This window comes from Pristiophorus japonicus, chromosome 11, assembly GCF_044704955.1.
Source record: "Pristiophorus japonicus isolate sPriJap1 chromosome 11, sPriJap1.hap1, whole genome shotgun sequence".
Classification (NCBI taxonomy): domain Eukaryota; kingdom Metazoa; phylum Chordata; class Chondrichthyes; family Pristiophoridae; genus Pristiophorus; species Pristiophorus japonicus.
Window position 1 is genome coordinate 80,077,767 of NC_091987.1, and position 18,776 is coordinate 80,096,542.

Sequence of the window (18,776 nt, forward strand, 5' to 3'; positions counted from 1 at the left end):
AGCTTGAACTTTGCCCAATACATTTAATCTTCTCAAGAAGAATTCTGCAATGTTTGTCCACGGCAGATCAAACAAAACTGCAGAATACTCTCTAACCGTATATCTTGCATTACACATCATAAATACGTTAGCATAGAAATTCCAATAGCCCTGTAGTGCCACCAGCAGTGTGGTAGGGCTGAAATTCTGCCCCCTATCCTGTCCCTGCCATGAACCTATCCCAAATCCTGGGGACGGGGTAATTTACATATTGGGACAGGGTGCTTGCCAGTGCAAGCATTACTCGGGTACCTAACCTGCAGACATGCTGCAATTTCAGAGTAGCACCTTGCCGTTTCATGGAATAGAGGATGGTCTGCCCGATTCCAAAGGTCAGCATTGTTCCCTTGGTAGTGAGCCTCCAATTCAATGTGTCAGGGAAGAATTACTATTTGAATACTGCATAGTGGGACGCACACATGCTCTGTACAGCATGTATCCCTGCTTCAAGCATGCCACCCCACACCCTCCCTCACCGTTGGACGTTACCTATGCCGCAAGAGGCTAAATCCCAGAGAAGGATTTACTCCTAACTTCCTGTCCCTTTGCTCCTAGGATGCCTGATTGCTGCCTCAAAGCAGGGTAGAAGTTCCAAGCTAAAGTCTTCCATAGCATGACATTTCCATAGTCCCAGCAATGTCAGAACTAGAGTTTCATACAGCATCTATAGGTATTTAATATTTTCAAACCTGTTCTTAACCAGAAATTCAAACTCTAAGGGGACGATTTTCATCAAGGCCTCCACCTGCCCAAAGTGCCGCCGATGTATTGGACGGTACTTTGGGCGGGATATTCATGGCCGAGGTCCCTCGAAGGTCGGCGGGTAGCAAATAGACGATGTTCGCCACCAATCTGGACAGCAGCGGGCGGGAGGTCTCATTCTCGGCAGCAGAGGCGCTTGCCGCCCAAGTGCCCCCGAGGATGGAGTCAGGCCCACGGAGGGTCGAAGCCCTGAAAAAAAAATCACCAATAAAAAATTTTTTTTTAAACTATCCAAAGACCTTCAGGGGGTTCCATGTAGGTAAGTCGCTGTTGAAATTTAAAAAAATTCTTTTTTTCAGGTTCTTCAGATTTACCGTCGGGGACAGACCAGCCTCCAGTCCAGCCCCGTTCTGCCGCCGAGTCCCGTCGACTCCTGCCCGCAGGGATCTGGAAACTCGGCGGGCGGGAGGTCAGTTGCGCCACTTGGCCGTCCGCTGACGTCAGTGGGCGGTTCCCGGCGGCTCTCTCCTCCCGCCCGCTCCAGATCACCTCGAAAGTGGCACTGCACGGATCTTCAGGAGGAATTTCGGCTGGAGTGGACGGCAGCAGGCGGTGGGCTGATGAATTTCGGCCCCTAAGTGTTGGAATTATTTGAAGAAAGTCATCTTCTTTGAACTCTTCAATAATCAATAACGTTTTGAAAATAGGGGCCTCAATATTGGCCTGTTTTTCAGGCTCTATGCAGCCTACGTTCCCAAAAGGGCAGGCAGGTAGCACACACATTTCTGACCGGAAGTGCATATTGATAATGACAAACAAGAGGTGTCCTTTATCCACACCTGAAGCAGGAGTTAGTTCCTTTGCATCTGCAAATAAAGGGCCTAAAACTTGCTTGAGATCCTCGCTGCAAGATTGGTTTGCCCGGAGACAACGCTACAGAACGTTTGCAACTAAAAAGTTAAGTAACTTACCTCTGAACGTGGAGCCGGGAGGAGCAGGAATTCTTCTCCTGATCCCACATTAAATGACCCTCCCGATCATTGCCACTCCCGGACCTGACCTACAGGCTCTCCAGCCCAGAGATCTACAACCTCCAGATTCCTGCAGATCTCTGCCGGCTGACACCAACCCTCTCACCGATTTCGCGCCCCCCACCAAAGCCATCACTTGCGTGGGTTGCTGCTTCCACCATTCACCTTCTTGACCTCCTCCCGCATCACCATTGCTGCGCAAAAGTGGTCAGAGGCCCAATATCCAGGGCTCCTCAGGCCCTATATGTGAGAGCAGGGAAAGTAAGTATCCTGCACAGGCAGGGGGGCGGGGCGCGTGGTTGCCCTGAAATGGCACTCACCAATCTGTAGGCCAGAGAGTCCAAAATTGCACACAGTATGTCAATTTGACCTCGATGATACAAGATCAGAACCATATTTTCTTTTATTTCTTTTCAAATCCCCGTGATGCAATATAATGGTTGTGGATATAAACACAATACGCAAGTGAAGTAACCATATGGAAATCTGGCTAAAAAATAATTCAATTACACCTAAATATGTATAAATGAGCTTATATAAGAGGGGAGGAAACTGAAAATGAATTATGTTGCCAATTCAATGCTCATGTATAGAAGTTCAGTTTATTAAAAAGGAACCTTACTGTTTCTCAGTCACTGCATCCTGAGCTCTGGTTTGATTGTCTTCATTTGTTTGAGCCTGGAAGGAAAGGACTTAAGTTTCAAGAAATTTCATCCACACAAGATGGCTGGCAAATTTTGCCTTACTTTTCATTGAAATAAATGGATATGATCTGATAGCTATTATAGAGACGTGGCTGCAAGGTTACCAAGGCTGGGAACTGAATATTCAGAGGTATTTGCCATTTTAGAAGGATAGGCAAAAAGGAAAAGGAGATGGGGTAGCTCTGTTAATAAAGGATGAGATCAGTACAGTAGTAAGAAATGATATCGACTCGGAAGATCAATTTGTAGAATCAGTTTGGGTGGAAATAAGAAATATTAAGGGAAAGTAGTCACTGGTGGGCGTAATCTGTAGGCCCCCTAACAGTAGCTACACTGTAGGACAGAGCATAAATCAAGAAATAATGAGGCTTGTAAGAAAGGTATGGCAATAATCGTGAGTGATTTTAATCTTCATATTGATTGGACAAATCAAACTGGCAACGGTAGCTTAGAGGAAGAGTTCATAGAGTGTATTCGGGATGGTTTCTTAGAACAATATGTTGTGGAACCAAACAAGGAGCAGACTATTTTAGATCTGGTAGTGTGTAATGAGACTGGATTAATTAATGATCTTATAGTCAAGAATCTTAGAAACATAGAAAATAGGTGCAGGAGTAGGCCATTCGGCCCTTCGAGCCTGCACCACCATTCAATAAGATCATGGCTGATCATTCACCTCAGTACGCCTTTCCTGCTTTCTCTCCATACCCCTTGATCCCTTTCAGCCGTAAGGGCCATATCGAACTCCCTCTTGAATATATTTAACGAACTGGCATCAACAACTCTCTGCGGTAGAGAATTCCAGAGGTTAACAATTCTCTGAGTGAACAAGTTTCTCCTCATCTCGGTCCTAAATGGCTTACCCCCTATCCTTAGACTTTGACCCCTGGTTCTGGACTTCCCCAACATTGGGAACATTCTTCCCGCATCTAACCTATCCAGTCCCGTCAGAATTTTATACATTTCTATGAGATCCCCTCTCATTCTTCTAAACTCCAGTGAATACAGGCCCAGTCGATCCAGTCTCTCCTCATACGTCAGTCCCGCAATCCTGGGAATCAGTCTGGTGAACCTTCGCTGCACTCCCTCAATAGCAAGAACATCCTTCCTCAGATTAGGAGACCAAAACTGAACACAATATTCCAGGTGAGGCCTCACTAAGGCTCTGTATAACTGCTCCTATACTCAAATCGCCTCTATGAAGACCAACATGCCATTTGCCTTCTTCACCGCCTGCTGTACCTGCATGCCAGCTTTCAATGATTCATGTACCATGAAACCCAGGTCTCGCTGCACCTCCCCTTTTCCTAATCTGCTGCCATTCAGATAATATTCTGCCACCAAAGTGGATAACCTCACATTTATCCACATTATACTGCATCTGCCATGCATTTGCCCATTCACCTAACCTATCCAAGTCACCCTGCAGCCTCTTAGCATCCTCCTCACAGCTCACACCACCACGCAGCTTAGTGTCGTCTGTAAACTTGGAGATATTACATTCAATTCCTTCATCTAAATCATTAATGTATATTGTAAATAGCTGGGGTCCGAGCACTGAGCCATGCGGTACCCCACTAGTCACTGCCTGCCATTCTGAAAAGGACCCGTTTATCCCTACTCTCTGCTTCCTGTCTGACAACCAGTTCTCTATCCACGTCAATACATTACCCCCAATACCATGTGCTTTAATTTTGCACACTAATCTCTTGTGTGAGACTTTGTCAAAAGCCTTTTGAAAGTCCAAATACACCAGATCCACTGGTTCTCCCTTGTCCACTCTACGAGTTACATCCTCAAAAAATTCCAGAAGATTTGTCAAGCATGATTTCCCTTTCATAAATCCATATTGACTTGGACCGATTCTGTCACTGCTTTCCAAATGCGCTGCTATTTCATCTTTAATAATTGATTCCAACATTTTCCCCACTACTGATGTTAGGCTAACCGGTCTATAATTACCCGCTTTCTCTCCCCTCCCTTTTTTAAAACGTGGGGTTACATTAGCTACCCACCAGTCCATAGGAACTGATTCAGAGTCGATAGACTGTTGGAAAATGATCACCAATGCATCCACTATTTCTTGGGCCACTTCCTGAAGTACTCTGGGATGCAGACTATCAGGCCCTGGGGATTTATCGGCCTTCAATCCCATCAATTTTCCTAACACAATTTCCTGACTAATAAGGATTTCCTTCAGTTCCTCCTCCTCTCTCGATCCTCGGTCCCCTAGTATTTCCGGAAGGTTATTTGTGTCTTCTTTAGTGAGGACAGAACCAAGTATTTGTTCAATTGGTCTGCCATTTCTTTGTTCCCTATTGTAAATTCACCTGAAGGGACCTATGTTTGTCTTCACTAATCTTTTTCTCTTCACATATCTATAGAAGCTTTTGCAGTCAGTTTTTATGTTCACAGCAAGCTTCTTCTCATAATCTATTTCCCCCCCCCTAATTAAACCCTTTGTCCTCCTCTGCTGAATTCTAAATTTCTCCCAGTCCTCAGGTTTGCTGCTTTTTTTGGCCAATTTATATGCCTCTTCCTTGGATTTAACACTATCCCTAATTTCCCTTGTTAGCCACAGTTGAGCCACCTTCCCCGTTTTATTTTTACTCCAGACAGGGATGTACAGTTGTTGAAGTTCATCCGTGTGATCTTTAAATGTTTGCCATTGCCTATCCACCGTCAACCCTTTAAGTATCATTCAGAAGTCTATTCTAGCCAATTCACATCTCATACCATCGAAGTTACCTTTCCTTAAGTTCAAGGCCCTAGTCTCTGAATTAACTGTGTCACTCGCCATCTTAATAAAGAATTCTGCCATATTATGGTCACTCTTCCCCAAGGGGCCTCGCACAACAAGATTGCTAATTAGTCCTTTCTCATTACATTCTTCTATGGAAGAATGAACGTAGCATGGTAGAATTTCAAATTCAGTTTGAGGGTGAGACTGTTGGATTTCAAACTAGTGTCCTGAACTTATATAAAGGCAATTAAAGGTATGAAGGCAGAGTTGGCGAATGTGGACTGGGATAATAAATTAAAGGGTAAGACGGTAGATAAACAGTGGCAAACATTTAAGGAGATATTTCATAACTGTCAGCAAAGATATATTCCAGTGAGAAAAAAGACTAAGAGAATGGAGAATCAAGGTATCAAATTGAAAACAAAGGCGTACAATGTTGCAAAGATTAGTGGAAAGCCAGAGGATTGGGAAATGCTTAGAAATCAGCAAAGGACAACAAAAAAATAAAGAGAGAGAAGATAGATTATGAGACTAAACTAGCATGAATTATAAAAACAGACAGTAAGAGCTTCTACAGGATAAAGGAAGAGAATAGCTAAAGTAAATGTTGGTCCCATAGAGGATGAGACTGGGGAACTAATAATGGGAAACAGGGAAATGGCAGTTTTTGAACAAATATTTTTTTTGGTCTTCACGGTAGAAGACACTAAAAACATCCCAATAATTGATAATCAAGGGACTATCAGAAACAATCACTATCACTAGAGAAAAAGTACTAGGCAAACTAATGGGACTAAAGATGGACAAGTCCTCTGGGCCTGATGGCCTGCATCCTAGGGTCTTAAAAGAAGTGACTGCAGAGATAGTGGATGCATTGGTTGTAATCTACCAAAATTCCCTGGATTTTGGAGAGGTCCCAGCAGATTGGAAAACCGCAAATGTAACACCCCTATTTAAGAAAGGAGGGAGACAGAAAGCAGGAAGCTATAGACCAGTTGGCCTAATATCTGTCATTGGGAAAATGCTGGAGTCCATTATTAAGGAAGTATTTGCAGGATATTTAGAAAATCATAATACTGTCAAGCAGAGTCAGCATGGTTTTATGAAAGGGAAGTCATGTTTGACAAATTTGTTGGAGTTCTTTGAGGATGCAATGAACAGGGTGGGATAAAGGGGTACCAGTAGATGTCGTGTATTTGGATTTCCAGAAGGCATTCGATAAGGTGCCACATAAAAGGTTACTGCACAAGATAAGAGCTCACGGGGTTGAGGGTAATATATTAGCATGGATAGAGGATTGGCTAACTAACAGAAAAGAGCGTCGGGATAAATGAGTCGTTTACGGGTTGGCAGGCTATTGTACAGAGATAGATGGAAAAGCAAGTTGTATGGAGGACACAGAGTCTGCAAAGGGATATAGATAGGTTAAGTGAGTGGGCAAAAATTTGGCAGATGGAGTATAATGTGAGAAAATGTGAGGTTAACCTCTTTGGTAGGAAAAATAAAATAGCAAATTATTATTTAAATAGGGAGCGATTACAAAATGTTGCAGTACAGATGGATCTGGGGGTCCTTGTACATGAAACACAAAAAGTTAGCATGCAGGTACAGCAAGTAATTAGGAAGGCAAATGGAATGTTGGTCTTTATTGCATGGGGGATGGACTATAAAAGTAGGGAAGTCCGATTACAACTGTACAGGGCGTTGAGGGACTACACCAGAGGTACTGCATACAGTTTTCGTCTCCTTCGTGGAGGAATCTGGAACTAGGGGGCATAGTTTTAGAATAAGAGGTCACCCATTTAAAATGGAGATGAGAGGAATTTCTTCTCTCAGAGGATCATGAATCTTTGGAATCCTCTACCCCAGAGTTGTGGAGCCTGGGTCATTGAATATGTTTAAGGTGGAGATAGACAGACTTTTGAATGATAAGGGAGTTAAGGGTTATGGGGAGTGGGCAGGGAAGTAGAGTTGAGGCCAGGATCAGATCAGCCATCTTACTGAATGGCGGTACAGGTTTGAAGGGCCAAATGGCCTATTCCTACACCTATTTCTTATGTTCTTATGAAATGACCTCTTTAATAAAATCTGGAGTGGATCCAGGTTGAATACCCTTATGCTTCTTTGTATCTAGATAGTAATAAATAGAGCAGAATGACACGAACTGAAAATGCTGGAAATACTCAGGCAACATCGGTAAAAAGAGAAAGAGTTAATGCTTCAGGTCGATGATCTTTTGTCAGAATTGGAAACGGTTAGAGATGTAACAGAAGTAAAGAAACAAAAGATGAGTCTAAAAGAGGTGTAAATGGGAAAGGCAGAATCATCAACAGTTACCATCTGAAAAATGGGGGCAGAGATTATGGTCTGAAATTGTTGAACTTAATGTTGAGTCCAGAAGGCTGTAAAGTGCCTAATAGAAAGATGAGGTGCTGTTCCTCGAGCTTACAGTGAGCTTTTTTTCACCTAGAGCAGACTGACACTGTATTTAAGCGATAGCGTGCTTAATTGTTTTATTATCCCTTCTTTGCAATCCACTGCTATTATTGTGAGTTATCATTCAATCATTATCTGTCTATTACTGTTTCTTCTTTTTTCTATTGCTTGATGTTTCTGACCACAAAGTACATTGCCAATTTAACTGATGTTAAGGAGACATTTACACTCAAACAGCTGCTAACCCGCACTAAATCATTACCAGAATCATTTTTTCCATACACACAACAAATATATAGACACCGGTGATAAATATACTTATTTCTAGAATTTCATGCCGATGTGCAAGTTTATAGCAATAGCACAAAACCAGCAGCCAATTAGTTAATACATTTAATGAGTCACCTCCACCTCCATTTTGAGAGAAGATCCTACAAATCCCTTCACTTGCTCCCTCGTCCCTCGTCCCTCCAGGCTCCCCTGACCATGAAAAGATGAGTGACCAACTCCGACATCGCCACTGATGCTCCTCTGAGCTAGCTGCAAGAAAACACTCAACAGCACCTCAGAAAATGACAACCTGCCCCTTTCTGTGGAGTGGCTTCTGACCTCCTGCAAGCCCCCTAAGTTCAGATTGGAACTCAACAATGTGGGGGCTGAAACGATGTCCTCCACTGCCCTACTGTATTTTTGTGCTGGGCCACTGCGCTACCGCTAGAGATTACACTACTAAAGAGTCAAGAACTTCTGCTGCTGTTACAATGTGTTTGCAAACTGTTTTTTCCTGCAATTTTGCAAAATGAAAATAAAATGTGAATCTTAACCATTAAAAGGAGCATTCAATAGCTTTTATATCGATCACCAGAAGCAACTCCTTGATGCATGGTGTTTCTGCAGAAAATTAATTACAACTAGGATTACTCGAAGTGGGAGAATGCAAATAAAAATGCTGGCTCTCTACATTAATAACCATTTAAACAATGTTTATTCTTGACTGCCATTTTGATTTTCAGATCAGAAGACGTGTTTTTTTTACATCAGCTAATTGGTAATACAGCTTACCTTTTTACTTTTAGACTTTTTCTTTTTCTTCTTAGACTTGGTTTTGGCTTTCGATACCTACAATGAGACCAAAAGAAAATGAATCAGCGAAATATAGCCTTCATTTAATTTCAAAAGCTTTTTCACCAATCCTCCGGTTCGATCAGAGACCATGTCGACATTTTTTTTCCTTGATGGGCAACTCATAATGGAGTCGGGGGTGATTGTGTTGACAATTGCCCATGTGGGCGATAGGCCCGGGTTAGGCATTTGCAGGGTTGCACATAGATGCGTAAAAATGTCTGGCAACAGGCCTTGGTCAATGCTACAGTTGCTAAAGGCTGAGACAGCTGCATCCATGATGCAATATTTATTTCTAAGGATACAACGTGGAGTTCCAACTTTCTGTCCCAATGTACTGCGACATCACTATAGAACAGTATGTGACAGCATGAAGCTTTTTCAAAACTTTGTCTCTAAAATATTAACCAGTGCAAAAATGTATTGATTAGGGTCCAATCAGTAGCGCGGTCCTGTCCAAGGGGAACCAAATTGAAATTGGCTTAACTGAGAACTTTAACAACTGCCAAAGCGACTTTCCATCCCTTCCTCCAGGTTCTAGAGGTAAAAGAACCATGTTCTAACTCATTATTATGGTCACATCGACCCAGTTTCCAAACTTGACCAGTGATAATTTATAGCAGGGAGATCTTACCATTGAGTCATCCTCATCCATCGTTTTCTCCGTTGTCTCTGGTGGAGCAGGAAGTGCAGAGAAGGCAGGTGCTAAAAGAAATAGCAATTTGTCAGCCTAACTTTCGGTTCATAATGTATAATGGTTAGGTTTCTCAGTTCCTGGAACTTTAGAGAGTACATTGGTCAAACCAAACATATTGGTCATTCTGTTCACTGTAAGGAAACAAAGTTGAACAGTACTTTACAGCCCAAACTGTTACCTTTAATAATCACAAATCACATGCTGATAAATTGCATTTTAGAATTCATTTTGTGAAAAGATTGGTTCATTAATGAGACTTTCTTTCCAAAAAATGGGAAAAAATATAAATCAGGACAGGTTACAACTGTCAATGCAGATTTGAAGGTCTGCTGACAAGGGAACTCATACGTTAAAAGGGCCAAATCCTGTACCGCTCAGAAACTCAGTTACGCACAAGTTTTACCTTGGAATTACTGTAGTAAGGATTCAAATCAATGACAGTGTAACCCCTTTCCGACAGCTAATTTATTCTAGTACAAATTCAAAGTCTAAGCACTGCAAACCTGAGTTAGAGTTAACACCAGAATTAATTTCTGATCTGCAGTGCTCAGCTCAAGCAGCAGGGGGCACCACTGCCAAGGACATGACATTGCAACAGTGCCGGACCGATTTTGCACTCTGGTATGATTGAACGAGTCAGATAGTAGGTATCCTATATAAACAGAGCTGATCTCCAAAGTGAAACTGAGTGCTGTAGAGCCAGAAGCAGCAAGTTCACATCATTAATACAAACAAGGCTAGGGTGAGAATTATAGAACAACTAAGTACATCTAATGCATTAAACTGAGATGGAATGGGAGGGGATTGGTGTGGAGTATAAACACCTGTTTCTGTGCTGTATATTCTATGTAATTCTATGTAAATGTTCAAGGACAAATGTTAACTACATGTCTGTGTTAATTTGCGCCGGTGTGCAATGCCGCTGGTTGTGAAACTGGCGCGAGATTTGACTCTTGCCTGACCCGTCTGCCGGAAAGCGCGCCTCGCAGTGATCGACTGGGAAATCAGGGCGGTCCAACCATCCCGTTGGCGAAGAGGTGAGTAATGGACTCCTAAGGTAAGTGTGATTGTTTTTTCTTTTAATTTTTTTTGCGATTTGTGTTGTGGTGCCGTGGGCAATGTTTTTGGGAATGTTATTGTGGTACTTTTTTAGGTTCCCCCTCCACCCCGGCTCATTAGCTTGGGAGTTTCCCCTCCTAGCATCCAAGAGAGGTGTACAATGCCTCACTTAGCGCTGTATCCCCTGACACAGGATCCAGATGCCCAAACTTCATTGCTGAGGTGCAAACTATTCCCGGGCATTAAGGGCTCAAGTTTCAGCTCGTGTTGCTCCTATTTTGTTGGAGCAACTAGTTTAGAATGGAGTATCTTAGAAATTGCAATTCTCGGCATTTAGTTTGCTCTAATTCTAGTGAGTTAGATAGTTTCGTTTTAGAACAGTTTTTTTTTTCCAAAAGGGGGCGATACCAGCCACTTACACCTGTTTTGCAAGTTTAGGCAGCGAAAACTTACTCCAAGCTAACTTAGAATGGAGTAAGTGTAGATTTTTGTACGGTCAGAAAAACCTTGCCAACACTTATAAATCAGACGTAGGGATCGAGAGATAGGGAGGGTGAAGGGAAGTTTGCAAGCATTAAACACTTCACTTTTACAAATAAAGAGCCATCATCAATAAATCAACCAATAAATCATTCAAAAAAATAAAAAAAAATAATAAAAAATCAACCAATAAATAAAAAATGTAAAGTTTCTACTCACCTACTGCAGGATTGGGAGTCCTCCAACAACTTGCTGGGCTGGGCCCCCCCCAGGAGATGCCGGTCGGGTGGGTGGGCCCCGCTGCCGACCAGGACTTCGGGCCGGGCCCGCCCCCAGCAGACGACGGACCACTGACCAGGACTTTGGGTGCGCCCCATCACCGTGCTGAGGAATTTGGGCGGAGCCCGCCCCCGGCAGATGACGGACCACTGACCAGGACTTCGGGCGGGCCCCGCAGCCGCTGCTGAGGTGTTCGGGCGGAGCCCGCCCCCGGCAGATGACGGACCACTGACCAGGACTTCGGGCAGGCCCCGCAGCCGCTGCTGAGGTGTTCGGGCGGGTGCCAGGCGGGCCGCCGCGGAAAAGGTTAAGGGCAGTCAGGCCACTCGGCCCAGGATAGGGGCGACGTCCCTTCGGCCAGGGATTGGTTTGTCGCCTGGAGACAGGACGCGCTGGGAGGGCCAGGAGCTACGGCGCACGCGCGCAGCTGTCGGCACCGTTTTTGGTGCAGGGCTGTAGCTCCGCCCGCAGCAGCTCCTGCTGCGCTGAGGCAAGCTGGAAACAGGCCTACAGATTTCGGAGAATCACGAGGTAAGTATTTGGCGCAATTTTTGTTCTATAAATTAGGCGGGCCTCTCCGATGTGCACCATTCTAGCGGGGGTCCGAAACTTGAGCCCTAACTTTCCTGCCCCGTCGCCATTATTGCCCCAAAAACATCAAAGCCGAAAATCCAGCCCATTATTTTGATATGCTCATAGAACCCTGATTAGTCCTCAGTATACAATTTTTAAGCAGAGATAATAAAACTAAATGAGCACATTCATTTAGTTCCAAAAATCATTCGTAGAGCCAATTACTTACCGTTTATTGATGTTGCTTCTTTTGACTGTATGGCCATTCCTGTTGAATATTGAGAAAGAAGGAGGTGAGAGTTTTAACAGTGATGGGTCACCTGATGATACCTGCCAAATTTTCAGCCTTCAACTTACATTAATATTTTTGAATTGATAGTTAACGGCAAAGCATGCAAATTGGCCTTTTAGTGTGTAGTTTTGCCATTTACAAAAGCTGCTTGATATCGCATAGTTATCCAAAGTAATCAGTTTGCTATGTGGCCCAATAGGCCAGCAAAGAATAATTTAGCTAGGAGACTCATCCTACTGTACGCGACTGATGTGAAACAACTGTGTCAGAAGGCATGAGGAACCCATCTATTTTATTTCCTGCTGTTCTTGTGACTTTGGTTAAAATATAAATGAGCAGTTTTATTTTCATTGTTTTATTCAGTTTGCTAAAACATGAGTACTGTAGTACTTTATATTCAAGTATTGGTGCTATACTAATGTGCATGTAAGGGACATTTAAAGAGTATTTAAAAAGAGCTTTACCAAAAATATCTTCTCATGGGAACTTATAGTTTATTTAACTCATGTTTGAAAGCCTACATCTAGTTAGCAGCATCATGAACATGTACAAGTATTAATGACTATTATAACAACGTATGATGAGCACACTAGTTGGCAAATTGGTAACAAGAGACTCAGGATCATGAATAGAAGAATGAGGGGAAGTTAAAAGTATTTTTTCCCCACAGAGGCTTATGTGAATATGGAACGTTTTATCATAAGGGGCTATTTAGGAAAATATGAACTTCATTTAAAGAGGAATTAGTAGATAAGAATTTGAAAAGAATATAAACTGATATAGGGAGGGCAGGGAAATAAGATTAGAGTAGATAGCTCCAGTTGAAGAGTTAGCAACTGACTAAAACAATAGGCTGAAAGGCGTTGTTCTGCACTGTAATCTGTGATCAGTGGGACTATTCAGCAGTGCCGAATACTTGACTGACACATGGTCATCATCTACTTCCAAAAGCTGCACCAACTTCCATCCAATTATAAAAGTATTATTTTCTGCTTTACTTGTACTGTACCTTGTTGAAAAAATGTCAAGAGCAGCTGCATGACATCTGCGACAGGTTTGCCGAGATAACCAGCCAGTCGATGGTGATCCTGCCACAGTTTTTCAACAGGACAACCTTTAAGCTCCTTTAACGCTTGGTTATCTGCCCCAAGGCTCACAAGAACCTCTGTGATTTTGTCCCACACAACGGTAAATTCAGGCTCCTCAATTCCCGTGTTCAGAGTTTCAAAAAGAAGTTTGTTTCGGAAGCTGCAAAGGCGCAATATAGCAGCACTTTTGCTATGATCATTTGCCAATGGTTCAGTGTCCCAACCACGACGGGGTGCAGGAAGGATCTTCAGGTGTCGAATGAGTGAGGCCAGTAATGTGATGTCGAATCTCTGTGAGCAGGGTTGCTCATTGTTCGGTGGATAAAGTAAGCTCCATTCACCTGTGTTAAGCATAGTCTTTGAGGTACCCTTGTGATAAGGCTCCAGAGTGCGTTTAGTTTTCAGTAGTTCCCTTTTCAGTATCTGAGGAGGTACTGCCCGATCAAATATCTGCAAAATAACCTCTGTACCCTTTATTATGAGCAGATGAAGGAGACGGTAAAACAAGGAATAATCCATGTTCTGGGGAAGAGGATCCACGGGCAAAGCATTTCCAAAATTATGGACTCGGCCTTTGCCTAAATGTTCGGAAGCACATGTAACAGAAATGGTTAATCAGTGTAATATATCATGCATGTAGGTACCACAGTTCTTTTTAATGAAGTATATTAGACTTTTTGCATATAACAAAAAAATATATTGTCATTTTCAGCTAAACTGTTAATTTATCTTTCATTACACTTTGGGTACATTGTAGATTTGAAAATCAAGAACATGAATGTTCCATATGTACTCTGTAGGAGTTTTCAGTAAAACTAGTATATGGCTCCTTTATTTAGCCATCTTAATTCTGTTCATAGTCTACAGCACATTTGGGGCAACTAAATAAAAAATGCTAATTGCATTGGTTCCAGTCAAATCTTTGTACCATGACTAACGTAGCTTCGAACTTACAACTAACAGCACTGCCCGTTACCCTGATCATTATCCTGAATGAAATTGGGAATGATTGGATACTGCTGTCATCAACATGGCCAATGAACTCTGAGAACAGCCCAGTGTCTCAGGCCTTCTGCCTCTCTCCTTTTCCCCCTACCCCATCCACTAAGCTTTCGGCAGATCTGGTGTAGGCAGAGACAGAATGCTACTCAGGGGTGCACGTTGCTTCATTCATCCCTACCTTCCCGCAGTATTACCAGGCTAGTCCAATTGGGGCACAATATTTCGACAGGCATAATGTAACAGTTAATGCAAATGAGAGAAACATGGCCTCTGCTCAGCTTCACACCATTTGTATGCTTCAGATGCTGGACTCAGAAGCCACCATCCAGAATTGCAAGACTGACAAGAGGGGGCTTTTGAGCAAATGTACTAAAAGAGCTTGCTAAAATGCTGTCAGAGTGTAGCTGTTATGTGTCCCATCAACAAGAGAAGGGAAATTTGTCCATAGCCTGCTTGCTAATCATCTCTTTCTTCTGCTGCGGAAGGTCCCGGAGACTTGCCATAGCAATTCTTTGCTCCAAACTGTTGCTGCTGCCTAGTGGAGACCAGGCAGCCTGCCTCCCGTACGTAAATGATGCTGGGCCGGAAATATGGCTAGGATCAGGGGGCATCTCAGGAGCTGATGGAATTCCTGTTCCACTGCAGATGCTCCCCAATCAAAGGGGTGGGGAATGTCTGGGCCACCCTGTTAGGCCATGGACACACTGAGATTTAGTAATAGTTTAAGAGCTCTAATCCTACGATTCCCTATTATAAGAGTATAATGAAGGTGTTCTTAACAGATGAATGGGGGGGGGGGGGGGTGATCAACTGAAAAACAAGAATGGAATATAATTATTAAAACTTAATAACTGGTGTCATCTTCCTCTTTGATTCAGAGTTAAAGTCACTCAATGGGCTAATGTCTGACACATTTCCCTCTCCTTGCAAGTGAAAGTGTGAAGGGAGCATGTGAGAATGAATAACCAATCATTAATACAATTCTATTCCCTGCAGTAAAAGGGCAGTTGTGTACAGGAAAGTAGCTTGGAGCCAAGAGGTAATTGACTTCAAAGAAAGCAGCACAATGAGTTTCTGATCTAAAGCTAGCATTGGTTGCTTGTGTCTGTCGGTCACAGATTAGAATGGTTGTGTTCAGGTGCTGCTTTCGACATTTTGAAAATTGAAGATTAATTACATCGGTCTGAATAAACTTGTTGAAATTATGATCATGTCCATAACTTACTGAATTTTACAAACTCTCGGTCATGTACCCAAACTTACCGAATTTTGCAAACTCTCGGTCAAACTCTTCAAATAAAGGCTTTAGTTTAGGAATCCGGTCTTGTTCTTCAGCCAAGACAAACACTAACTCTCCCATCTGCCAGAGCTCTTTATTGGTGGTCATTTGTTCCATCAGAGCATCTGGCCTTTGGTCAGACAGGGCTGCAGTTAGCATCTTTATTTCCTCTTTACTTATAGCTTTCCTTGACAGCAGTTTTTTCGCAATGTTGGTGAGGTCTTCAACTTCATAAAGAATTTGAATGATAGTTTTCTTATAGCTATATACGAAGCACAAGCTACACTGGTCACCTAGATACAAAAAAATCAGCAAATAAACAATGTTTGTACACAAATAAGGAGCCTAAGGAAACCTCATCCAGACATAAATGCTGGAATTTTCCAGGGTCTGTGAAGGCGCGATCGGAAGCGGGTCCAGTGGGAAAGTTGACATTTCCTGGAACAGATTGGGAATCGACAGTCATCCATCCCCCACTCGCCTTTCCCTCTGGTGCGTCAGTCAGCGTGGCAGCGACCCGACTGGCAGGGGCGGGCGATCCAATTTAAAGGATTATTAGCTTGCTGCCTGGCCCTTAGAATACAAGAAATAGCAGGAGTAGGCCATACGGCTCCTCGAGCCTGCTCCGCCATTTAATACGATCATGGCTGATCCGATCATGGACTCAGGTCCACTTCCCTGCCTGCTTCCCATAACCCCTTATCGTTTAAGAAACTGTCTATTTCTGTCTTAAATTTATTCAATGTCCCAGCTTCCACAGCTCTGAGGCAGCGAATTCCACAGATCCACAACCCTCTGAGAAGAAATTTCTCCTCATCTCAGTTTTAAATGGGTGGCCCCCTTATTCTAAGATTATGCCCCCTAGTTCTAGTCTCCCCCATCAGTGGAAACATCCTCTCTGTATCCACCTTGTCAAGCCCCCTCATAATCCTATACGTTTCGATAAAATCACCTCTAATTCTTCTGAATTCCAATGAATAGAGGCCCAACCTACTCAATCTTTCCTCATAAGTCAACCTCCTCATATCCGGAATCAACCTTGTGAACCTTCTCTGAACTGTCTCCAAAGCAAGTATATCCCTTTCTTAAATATGGAAACCAAAACTGGCCTCACCAATACCCTGTACAACTGTAGCAAGATTTCCCTGCTTTTATACTCCATTCCCTTTACAATAAAGGCCAAGATTCCATTGGCCTTCCTGATCACTTGCTGTACCTGCATACTAACCTTTTGTGTTTCATGCACAAATATCCCCAGGTCCCGCTGTACTGCAGCACTTTGCAATCTTTCTCCATTCAAATAATAACCTGCCCTTTGATTTTTTTCTGCCAAAGTGCATGACCTCACACTTTCCAACATTATACTCCATCTGCCAAATTCTCGCCCACTCACTTAGCCTGTCTATGTCCTTTTGCAAATTTTGTGTGTCCTCCTCACACATTGCTTTTCCTCCCATCTTTGTATCATCAGCAAACTTGGTTACGTTACACTCGGTCCCTTCTTCCAAGTCATTAATATAGATTGTAAATAGTTGGGGTCCCAGCACTGATCCCTGCGGCACCCCACTGGTTATTGATTGCCAACCCGAGAATGAACCATTTATCCCTACTCTCTGTTTTTTGTTAGTTAGCCAATCCTCTATCCATGCCAATATATTACCCCCAACCCCGTGAACTTTTATCTTGTGTAGGAGTCTTTTTAAATTTACCTTTCCAATTTCACTTGGTGCCCACGGGATTCATGCTGCTCAGGAGTCAACCTGAGGCAGGAGTTCAGTGGCCATTGATCCAGCTGATTAGATGACAGCATCAAATGTAGCATAAAAGCTCTCACCTCACAGCTGATCACTTTCCTCAGGCAGAAGCAGTTGCTGACTGCACTCCAAGCGCAGATTGAGCTATTTGCAGGCTGCAAGTCTTTTCAGCAAAGTATCCATCCAGTCATTGGAAGAACTCTTTCATCGCTGACAGATTGCTTCTGCCATCTCTACTTGATGTGCCATCTATTCCGTCAACATGGGTGCCGTTTCACCTTGGTCCTCAGAATCGAACCACGATGAGCCCCAATAACAGGCACACCAGCTGCACCAACATCGCCACCATCAACCTTCGCCTTAACAGGACAGCAGTGGAATTGTGCAGTGCAGTGACTGGACTATCCTAGATGAACCTTCAAATGTAATGTGGCCATGGCTCCTTTCAATAACCCGGCTGAAAATGCGTCATGCTGACACGACCAGAAAATTCCGGCCAAAAGGTCAGAATAGAGTTTTGGACTCTGGTGGTTCCATAATAAAACTATTCAGCAATGCTGTGATTTTTTAAAAATTTGAATAACTTGCCAGTGTCTTAGAAAACTAAATGGGCCAGTATAGGTAGCACCACTATGATCAAAATACAAGAACGGACACAGACAGGACTTAACCAGTGATGATGAGAATATGCATGTAGGGAAAAATTAAGGAGTGAAGCGCAAAAAAAATCTTAAAGATACGTAACTTTTACAGCAGAAAAACAACAATCTCAGAATACGTTATATAAAGATTATCACTGATATTAGGGGAACAGAAGCTGGGAAAATAAAATTCTACATCTAGTAACAATACTGTACTTAATGGTGATGATGTTGTAGAGCTAAAGGCTGCTATGTAACCAGATTTTAAAATAAACATGACTTTGCGACAGATGAAAGACATTTACAGATTCACAAGATGCATTAGGAATCACAGGTTTGCAGAAGTCAAGCAGTGGGAAGCAAAAAGTCTCAAACACTTTACCTGGTTTGAAGCCTAGTCCTGAAAAGGTTTCTAAAATTAATTTACATCAAACTTGTCAAATTAAAATGATGGATTTTCATTTCCATCTATGAAGGTCTCTGTTGTATGGTCAGTTCAGCACAGGGAAAATTAAACCCCAAATCTTACCCAGTTCTAAGATGAATGTGATCCATGCCGTTAGTTCTGGGTGATTAGAAAGATCCTCATTTTTAAGTAGAATTAAGAATTGGCGCATCTTAAAATTGCAGTTCCACTCCAAAACATGGTGTAGAATCATTTCTGCAGTCACTTCACTGCTCATCTTCTCAAATGCTTCTTTCAACTCACAACTGATCATCAGTTCAGACACTTTTCCAATTTCAGTGATTGCATTTTCGATTAGCTTTCTGTTCTGAGTGATCTCATGGAATAGGCGACACTTATCTGCTAGAAACAATAGAATTTAGTAGACTCAGATTATGCAATAAAAGCTA

At 42.8% G+C, this 18,776-nt stretch overlaps 1 protein-coding gene across 3 annotated transcripts in view; it reads right to left on the minus strand.

The window, feature by feature from the left end:
- The window catches only part of LOC139276112 (E3 ubiquitin-protein ligase DZIP3-like), a 136,811-nt gene that overhangs the window by 44,677 nt on the left and 73,358 nt on the right, over positions 1-18,776 (minus strand). For 2 of the 3 annotated variants that reach the window (XM_070893620.1, XM_070893617.1), the window contains exons 12-18: positions 18,451-18,729; positions 15,511-15,819; positions 13,167-13,823; positions 12,095-12,133; positions 9,412-9,482; positions 8,718-8,774; positions 2,395-2,450 (exon numbers count right to left, since the gene is read on the minus strand). In XM_070893620.1, coding sequence (XP_070749721.1) covers positions 2,395-2,450; positions 8,718-8,774; positions 9,412-9,482; positions 12,095-12,133; positions 13,167-13,823; positions 15,511-15,819; positions 18,451-18,729 — 1,468 coding nt within the window. The remainder of the gene's footprint in view (positions 1-2,394; positions 2,451-8,717; positions 8,775-9,411; positions 9,483-12,094; positions 12,134-13,166; positions 13,824-15,510; positions 15,820-18,450; positions 18,730-18,776) is intronic. The other variant, XM_070893618.1, reaches the window with a different exon arrangement.